At 40.2% G+C, this 9,274-nt stretch overlaps 1 protein-coding gene and 1 non-coding gene across 3 annotated transcripts; both read left to right on the forward strand.

The window, feature by feature from the left end:
• Positions 1 to 1,111: 1,111 nt before the first annotated feature.
• LOC117409979 (G-protein coupled receptor 15-like) lies at positions 1,112 to 8,983 on the forward strand. 2 transcript variants are annotated; one of them, XM_059021763.1, is made up of 3 exons: positions 1,112 to 1,176; positions 5,552 to 5,972; positions 7,216 to 8,983. In XM_059021763.1, exons 2-3 carry the CDS (start codon positions 5,566 to 5,568, stop codon positions 7,907 to 7,909), a joined length of 1,101 nt encoding a protein of 366 aa, XP_058877746.1. In that variant the 5' UTR covers positions 1,112 to 1,176; positions 5,552 to 5,565; the 3' UTR covers positions 7,910 to 8,983. The 2 variants fall into 2 exon arrangements, with proteins under 2 accessions (XP_058877746.1, XP_034765450.2); XM_034909559.2 differs by lacking the exon at positions 1,112 to 1,176 and having other exon boundaries at positions 5,537 to 5,972.
• On the forward strand, positions 3,767 to 3,838 carry trnaa-cgc (transfer RNA alanine (anticodon CGC)). Its single transcript has one exon. It is a non-coding gene; the product is annotated as a tRNA-Ala (tRNA).
• Positions 8,984 to 9,274: the final 291 nt, after the last annotated feature.

Raw genomic sequence — 9,274 nt, forward strand, 5'->3', positions numbered from 1 at the left:
CATTCGACCTTTTTTTTTTAACTAATAGTAAAGATGCACAAAGTGTACAACACAAATACAGTAGTATTTAGGACGCTCCAGACAGAATCCTTCCTCAGAGTCGTGTCACTGGCATTTCCGCTTATGAAGGACAGTTATGACCAAAACTTCCTAAATACTCTCATCAACGATCAGTTCCTAATTCTTGTGGTGGAATTTTCTGCATACAACGCTGCAGGCACCGGTCCCGTGCTGAGGATACGAATGAGACAGAAACAGTTCCTTATATAATCAGTTTTTGCACAGAGTTCATGACTTGTGGTAATTCTTATCTTCCTTAGTCAGCTCGAACCAACCTTGTGGTATCCTTAATACTGTTGTCTACCGACTTTTCTGATTGGTTGATTTTTTAGCTGCTAGGGAGAGTGTCTATCAGGTCCCACAAAGTTGATTCCCCTAATACAAGAATAACAATCCATATATGGTAATATTAGCTAAGTGACTGGGGAGAAAAGAGGAATTGTCGCTGTCTCAAAATATTCTTTGTATCTTTATCATTTGAGACAGTGTCATATTCTCATGTCGCTGACTCATGCACTTCTCTAGAAACAGGGCTACTGACCCTTGGCCACATTCCAGTGTGTTAGTTCAACATTGTAAATCTAATACTTTGTTAACATCAAACTTCATATAATATCATTATTCAGGTTATACAAGTCACAGAAATCATCAAAACACATTAAATTAAAACTCTTCGTACGATTAGTCTAAATTACTACGATTAGTCCGAGTTATTCTAACACATTCTACCCCCTGCTCACCGCTTAAAATACCTCCCTAAAAAAAACACACCGACACACTGTCAATAACCATCGTGTACACCACTTCGGTTGAGTTTTAAGACATAAACACATTATTGTGTTAAGTTGTTTTGTTTGAAACCGGGTCAGAGAGCTCAGCCTCAAAACCGCTTTCAAAAGCAACTTCTGTGTAACGACCTCGATTAACATTGCGGTGACGGCGAGTCTCTCTGCAGATAGACAGGGTGTGTTATCCAGCGGAAACGAATGCGTGGCTATTGCTGATCGCTTAAATTATTAGCTGTGCTTTTTATTTTTTTTGCCATCAATAGAGGCAGGAGAGAGGAGGTGGTTTTTAGCGCCGCTTCAAGAACCAGAGAGAAGACAAGATATTCAGGTAAAATAAAAATGATTACCGGGTGCGGGGTGCGAGGTGCGGGAGCGGGGTGCGGGGTGCGGGGTGCTAGGGTGCGGGGAGGGTACAAAAATGTTGTCCATTTTTTTCTCACAAATTTTCCCTAATTTTTGGGTGTTTTGAAATTTGAAAAACCCTGATTTATCCTTGCAAAGATATAACCCGCTGTGTCACAAATTGACATTTTCTTTCAAAAGGTGTTTAAGAAATAGGTCATCCGTTTTAATTCATCGTCGTTTTAATTAGCTTTTAAATACCAGTAAGTCTGTTTGTTTTGTTTTTTAGCAGGAGGGAAACGTTTTATTTTCTTTAATTTTTCTTTATTTTTTTATTAAATCAATATTCTAATAAACAAGGCAAAGTTTCACAAACAAAACCCGCTTTTATCAAAGCAAAAACGCCACTCCGTTTTCAGATATTGCATTTTCATTATATATATATATATATAATTTCTGAGCAGACGCCCTTATCCAGGGAGACTTACAATTGTTACAAGATATCACATTATTTTTGCATACAATTCCCCATTTATACAGTTGGGTTTTTACTGGAGCAATCTAGGTAAAGTACCTTGCTCAAGGGTACAGCAGCAGTGTCCCCCACCTGGGATTGAACCCACGACCCTCCAGTCAAGAATCCAGAGCCCTAACCGCTACTCCACACTAATGCCTCTATATCCAACCACGATAGTATAATAATGTAATGTAATATGTAACGGACGTGTAGATTTTTCTTTTAAGGAGTAATCGTACATTGCAACGCGATTTTGCATACTAGACACCATTTCAAGCCTTCTTTTCGTTCTCTTGTCTGTGCTGAAATGAAACTTCCTTCGATAAGAAAAGGCTGTCACAGATAACACGTTCTGTATCTGCATGGGCGATCCTTCAGAGAAACGCAGCGCTCTGTGTAAACCCGATAACGTTGAAATCTACATTAGATCTACAAACACCGAGAGCCATACTGAATTACCAATAATGCAATTGTACTCTAAACCAGGGACAGCGCAAAAACAAACGCGTGATAGTTTTCTTTCTGCAGTGTGCATGTATTAGGAGCACCTCCAGATTTTCAGCAGCGTGGAGTAGCGGTTAGGGCTCTGGACTCTTGACCGGAGGGTCGTGGGTTCAATCCCAGGTGGGGGGATACTGCTGCTGTACCCTTGAGCAAGGTACTTTACCTAGATTGCTCCAGTAAAAACCCAACTGTATAAACGGGTAATTGTATGTAAAAATAATGTGATATCTTGTAACAATTGTAAGTCGCCCTGGATAAGGGCGTCTGCTAATAAATAAATAATAATAATAATATTTGTCTTTATCTACCCACCTGCGTGAAAACACCTCAGGATGTGAGAATTTCAATTCCCGCTCACTCATCAGTGATATAGCGTGCATCTTCTTGCATGTTATAACTCTAACCCCTTTTCTGACACAATTCTGTACTTGCATATATCGTGCAAACAGATCTCCACATTCAGTCCATCGTAACTCTGCATAATAACATTGTATTGATGTGTAAGCACGCCTGTATTTAATAAGTAACTGCTATATGCAAACACACAGCCATTAGAGACGCGCAATGGAAAGCGTTACCGTTATGAGTCTGTCTCTGTTTATAATGCCCTTGACCGATTGTACGGGTTTTTTAATAGTCTGTGGGGTAACCTCAAGGCGTTTATGTTATATGACGGGGCTCGGTTTTTACTCAATGGTTTTCAAAACGAAGAACATTATCTAAGAAGAAAAAGCGCTTTTACAAGAGACGCAAATTTAAGGTTTAAATAGAAAGGATGAGCAGATTCATACATCATTAGCTATCAAAATCCTATAAGTGCCTCCACTGTTTGCTTTCAAATACACTTTATATATATATATATATATATATATATATATATATATATATATATATATATATATATATAAACACACAAATATATTATAAATATGGTAATAAATACTTGACTAGTTTCTTATATAAAAAATACATCATGACAAATAATTCTAATATATATGTTAGAAACGGGACATGTTTTTTTTTAAAACAAAAAATATATAATAATAATAATAATAATAATAATAATAATAATAATAATAATAATAATATCTCGACAACATGTTTGAAGATGCAGGCAAAATAATATATATTAAATAAATATATTTACAAAAAAATAAAATTAAAATACTTGTAAATGACGTAAAGCTTGATATTATTATTATTATCATTATTATTATTATTATTATTATTAGTGAAATGGCCAACTTTGACCACCTTTGATCTACTGCAGTTTCATCATCAAATGATATTCTTCATTAACAGCTTCATTAATTAGCTTCATTACCAGCCCCCTTATCTTTTTTTACGATGTTTGCTGTCGGGTCTAATTGCCGTTACGATTTCTATGTTTTTAATAAGTCAAATAGCTTTTCATGAGAGAATGTATTTATTAAATTGTTTATTTTTAATTGGGCTGTAAAATATCCTCCATGTACAGGCGTGTTTTAAAATGCTCCACGCGTTCTCAATAAAATACATGACTCTCAATCCATCATCGATTCGTGCGGATAGGCGAGGGGATGTAGCTCAGTGGTAGAGCGCACGCTTCGCATGTGTGAGGCCCCGGGTTCAATCCCCGGCATCTCCATCTATACTTTTTAGTTTTTCATTCATTCAACATAAATTAAAACATTTTGCTGTCACCTGTATTTATGTTGGATCCTATACAAGTTTAAGAGTTAGTTGAAATAGAGTCCACACGCACATAACTTGCAGTCTATGTTGAGTTGTGACTATTATTATTATTATTATTATTATTATTATTATTATTATTATTATTATTATTATTATTATATAACAAAGTCGTCTCAAAGCGCTGTACAGCATCACATGAAAGGAAAGATAACTACAGAAAATACATTGAAGAGAAGAAAACAAACACAACGGGAAACTACAGTCAAGGCAAACAAGAATCGTTTTAGACAACAAATTCAGAGCAGGCTATTCACCAACACGGCCTCCCTAATCGACTGGGCCCGTCGTTTGTGGAGCATAGGAGATTTTATTTAGCAAACTGACGAATCAAGTGGGCAGATATAATCCTCAGGCAGTTTTTTGTTGGGGGGGGGGGGGGGGGACGGCCGCCCTCCCCCCCCATCATCCACAAGCACAGAAGAACTCAAAACATATACGGGAGCTGTTGCTGTTATCTGCCAATTCAAATTGCATTCTTTCGACTGGAACTTTCGCTCTGAGTTCGAGAGAGAGAGAGAGAGAGAGAGAGAGAGAGAGAGAGAGAGAGAGAGAGAGAGAGAGATTTAAAATCTTGCCAGCCAAGTGATATCTTGATTAACCCATTCAGTGCCATTGTCCTAATTTGAGGGAGGGATGGAACTTTTTTTTTTAACTGGCATCGTCTTCCTGTTCATTTGAAGTGTAAAAAATGACCTTTTTATTTATTTATTTTTTTTACCATTTTTTAAAACTTTTAAATTGCATTCCCTGCCTCAAGATGGCTTCCCACGTCCCCTCAGGGACCTCTCAGAACTACATTTCCCATCATCCTCCTGCTCACATATGTAACTGAGATGGATTTTACTGGTGAGCAGGAGGATGATGGGAAATGTAGTTCTGAGAGGTCCATGCGGGTACGTGGGAAGCCATCTTGAGGCAGGGAATGCAATTTAAAAGTTTAAAAAAGTGGTCAAAATGTAAAAAAATAAAAAAACAACACGCACACCTTAATAAAATAAAAAAGTCCTTCTGTACCCTTTAATTTTCTCTTTAACTATATCGTTATGATAACTCACTATGATTTTGTTATCCTCAGAAGTTTAAACGGAACTGTTATGCATTACGCAAATACAATACAGACCTTCAGATGCTTTTTCAAATGACGCCTCAATATATAAAATAAGACACTGAAGACTTCACCTTTTTATTTTTTTATCATTGCTTGCAGCCTTCTCTCACTCACAACTCCCTGGCAAACGAAACGTATCCATCTTAAATAAAACACACTCGAATTTGAAATTTAATAAGAAATTCTACTGCCATCAACAACATCAAAACAACACTAACCTCTCTATCTATACAAAAGGTACATTTGTATTTATTGTATTGTGTTGTATTGTATTGTTCTATTGACGTCTGAAGAACTTTAGTAGTATCTTCCCTGACTTTGGTGCCACCAAGTGTTAGGATTTTGCTACTGCACCTTTAAATAAAAATCTGAACCTGAAAGCTTACCCCTGATGAAAATAATTTGTATCTACAGTATATTTATAGCAAATCTCTCTCTCTCTCTCTCTCTCTCTCTCTCTCTCTCTCTCTCTCTCTCTCTCTCTCTCTCTCTCTCAAGCCGGTGTGAAAATCATGGACGAATACTACGATTATTCCTACTCGGGAGATTACCCCAACGCCTCCTCCTCCTACTCTCCCGCTGAGGAAATCTACTGCGACGTTCCTCATTTGCCGTGGGGCTGGATCGTGCGCTGCATCCTGTACTGCGTGGTCCTCTCGCTCGGCGTGCCGGGCAACATGCTCCTCATGGGGGCGCTGTGGGTCCGGCACCGCTTTCACTGGAGGCCCGTGGAGCTCTTCATGATCAACCTGGCTTTCTCCGACCTGCTCTTCCTCCTGGTCCTGCCCCTCTGGCTGGACAGCGAGATCTCCGGAGGCCGGTGGCGCACCGGTTGGTTCTCCTGCCTGGCGAGTTCCTACACGGCCTCCCTGAACATGCACGCTGGCATTTTCTTTCTCACCGCCATGAGCGTTGACAGGTAATACGTAAGTTTAATAATAAGACACACCTGAGCTTGTTACCTAGACACACTGGGGCTGATCAAGCTGGTAGTAAAACCTGGACTGGGTAACACTGCTGTGGAACAGGAGTCTGATTACCGTCCCTGCAATGTAATTCCAGTCCAGTCCAGTCTAGTGATATTAAACTGCAGTTACAATGTAATTCCAGTCCAGTCTAGTGATATTAAACTACAGATACAATGTAATTCCAGTCCAGTCCAGTCTAGTGATATTAAACTGCAGTTACAATGTAATTCCAGTCCAGTCCAGTCTAGTGATATTAAACTGCAGTTACAATGTAATTCCAGTCCAGTCCAGTCTAGTGATATTAAACTGCAGTTACAATGTAATTCCAGTCCAGTCTAGTGATATTAAACTGCAGTTACAATGTAATTCCAGTCCAGTCCAGTCTAGTGATATTAAACTGCAGTTACAATGTAATTCCAGTCCAGTCTAGTGATATTAAACTGCAGTTACAATGTAATTCCAGTCCAGTCTAGTGATATTAAACTGCAGTTACAATGTAATTCCAGTCCAGTCTAGTGATATTAAACTGCAGTTACAATGTAATTCCAGTCCAGTCCAGTCTAGTGATATTAAACTGCAGTTACAATGTAATTCCAGTCCAGTCTAGTGATATTAAACTGCAGTTACAATGTAATTCCAGTCCAGTCTAGTGATATTAAACTGCAGTTACAATGTAATTCCAGTCCAGTCTAGTGATATTAAACTGCAGTTACAATGTAATTCCAGTCCAGTCTAGTGATATTAAACTGCAGTTACAATGTAATTCCAGTCCAGTCTAGTCTAGTGATATTAAACTGCAGTTACAATGTAATTCCAGTCCAGTCCAGTCTAGTGATATTAAACTGCAGTTACAATGTAATTCCAGTCCAGTCCAGTCTAGTGATATTAAACTGCAGTTACATTGCAGGGATGGAAATAAGACTCCCGTTGCACAGCAGTGTGATCCAGTCCTGGTTTCACTAGGAGTTTAATAATAAGACACACCTGAGCTTGTTAGCTAGACACACTGGGGGCTGATCAAGCTGGTAGTAAAACCTGGACTGGGTGACACTGCTGTGCAATAGGTGTCTGATTACCATCCCTTCTTTAAAACACCCATAACGGGCAAATTTAACACGTGACTTATAATACTACTGATAAACGTTCTGCTCCGTACATGTATTAATAGGATTATAATTGTTTATGTATTCACAGGTACCTAGCGGTGGTGCGCTCTGACATCTACCGACGAATCACGCACGTTTACAACAAGAACCTGATCTCCGCGGCGTGCTGCGTCTCCGTGCTCCTGGCCCTCCCCGTGCTGTTCGAGCGAGAGCATGTGAAGACCGACGACTCCTGGTACTGCCGCAACGCGGATCCTTCCCAGCGCCGCCTCGTCTCCCCCCTCCTCGGCTCCGCGGCTTTCTTTCTGCCATTGCTCATCATTCTCTTCTGCTATTGCTGTATCACCAAGACGCTGTGCCACCACTATCACCGGACGCTCACGCAGGACAAGAAGCTGCGGCGTTCTTTCCGCATCGTCTTCCTGGTGGTCGCCGTGTTCGTTTTCTCCTGGGTCCCCTTCAATGCTTTCAAGCTGCTGGCTGTGGTGGAGGAAATGTCCCTCCGCCGTTCCTGCCTGGCGACAAAAGTCGCTCAACTCGGACTGCAGGTCACCGTGCCCCTCGCTTTCGCCAACAGCTGCGCTAACCCGGTCATCTACGCCTGTACCGACGCCTCGTTGCGCCAGGCGGCGCTCAAGGGTTTTTGCCCCCGGCTCCACGCCGTGTTTGAAACGGGGAGCGTCTCACGTACGTCAGACAACAGTGTGCCCCAGAGTCAGCTGTCGTGGAGAGACAGAGATAGGCAGGGCAATTCTATAAGCCTCGTGCAGCTGAGGGGTTAGGATGAATGGTGTAGTAATAATAATAGGGAAGCTGAGTCACGTGACTCGTGTCTCCCGCACGATTGGCTGATTCAGTCAGTCAGTCCTCCTGATGCAATGAAAAGAGCGCGAGGAAATGTTTTTTTTTATTTATTACGAACTATTTCTTTTAAGACGACGCATGACTTGACTGTGGAACCAAACACAAGCGAAGCCACAGACACACACGTACGCACACACACACACACACACACACACACACACACTCACACACACACACACACACACACACACACTCACACACACACACACACACACACACACTCACACACACACACACTGACACACACACACACACACACACACACACACACACACACACACACACACTCACACACACACACACACACACACACACACACACACACACACACTCACACACACACACACACACACACAAACTGACACACACACCCTCTGACACACACACTGACACACAATTCAGGAGCGCCGTATCGTACGTTATTTAATTGCATTATATAACATTTGAAAAATGAGAATATATATATATATAAAAGCAACAAACGTGTTTATAAATGGGGGAAAAAATCGTCTTACCTTTGTACAGCTCCGCATGTATTCAGCACTGCTTACACGCTTCAGACGGCTCGGCGTGTTTCTCAGAGAGACCTGAATACAGTTGAGCAGTTCTGGAATTTGGGGTTTTCAAAGTCACACCCACGAATACACAGAAAGCGAGTCGTCAGGGACGCCACACAATTCAGACAGCTATGAGTAAAGTGTTATTGAAATAAACTTTTGACCTCATCTTAAATGGACCGCGAGGAGAGTGTCTGATCAATTTGCAATTTCGTTGCTTCTTTTAATTAAATTTAATTAAATATGTATTATGAAATGAAAAACAAACGTGTTATGTTTTTATTTTATCTGGATTTTTTGTAGGTTTATTGCAGTCGAATATATATTGAATCGTATTTTGTCATATGCTTGTTCTTACTAGAACTGAAGTCAGTGTATTTAGTTTGCTCTTAATTGTATTAATACTTGTACTGTGATTCTTGAAATGTATTTTTGTTTACGAGTGTAAGTCGCCCTGGATAAGGGCGTCTGCTAAGAAATAAATAACAATAATAATAATAAAAAATAAAAAGTCTTGTTTTTATTTATACTTGAGTTTATTCTTAAGATCGACAAAAAAAACAGGAATTCAAAGGGTTAAGGGGCACGCTCCACCGAGCAGCGAGGTAAATTCGACGAATTTCCGGTAGTGTTGATGGTAAATTTATCCCACGGTTGGGGCAAAAACTGCTCAGTAAATCTGTGCCGTTTGAACTGTGGTTAACGTTTCATTTCGTTTTTTTTTTA

Source organism: Acipenser ruthenus, unplaced genomic scaffold (genome assembly GCF_902713425.1).
Source record: "Acipenser ruthenus unplaced genomic scaffold, fAciRut3.2 maternal haplotype, whole genome shotgun sequence".
NCBI lineage: Eukaryota > Metazoa > Chordata > Actinopteri > Acipenseriformes > Acipenseridae > Acipenser > Acipenser ruthenus.

What these genes read in the sequence shown, in the direction of transcription:
- LOC117409979 (XM_059021763.1), top strand. Translation starts at nt 5,566, where the DNA reads ATGGACGAATACTACGATTATTCCTACTCGGGAGATTACCCCAACGCC. An exon ending in ACCGCCATGAGCGTTGACAG is followed by an intron (nt 5,973 to 7,215) that starts GTAATACGTAAG and finishes ATGTATTCACAG; the next exon opens with GTACCTAGCGGTGGTGCGCT.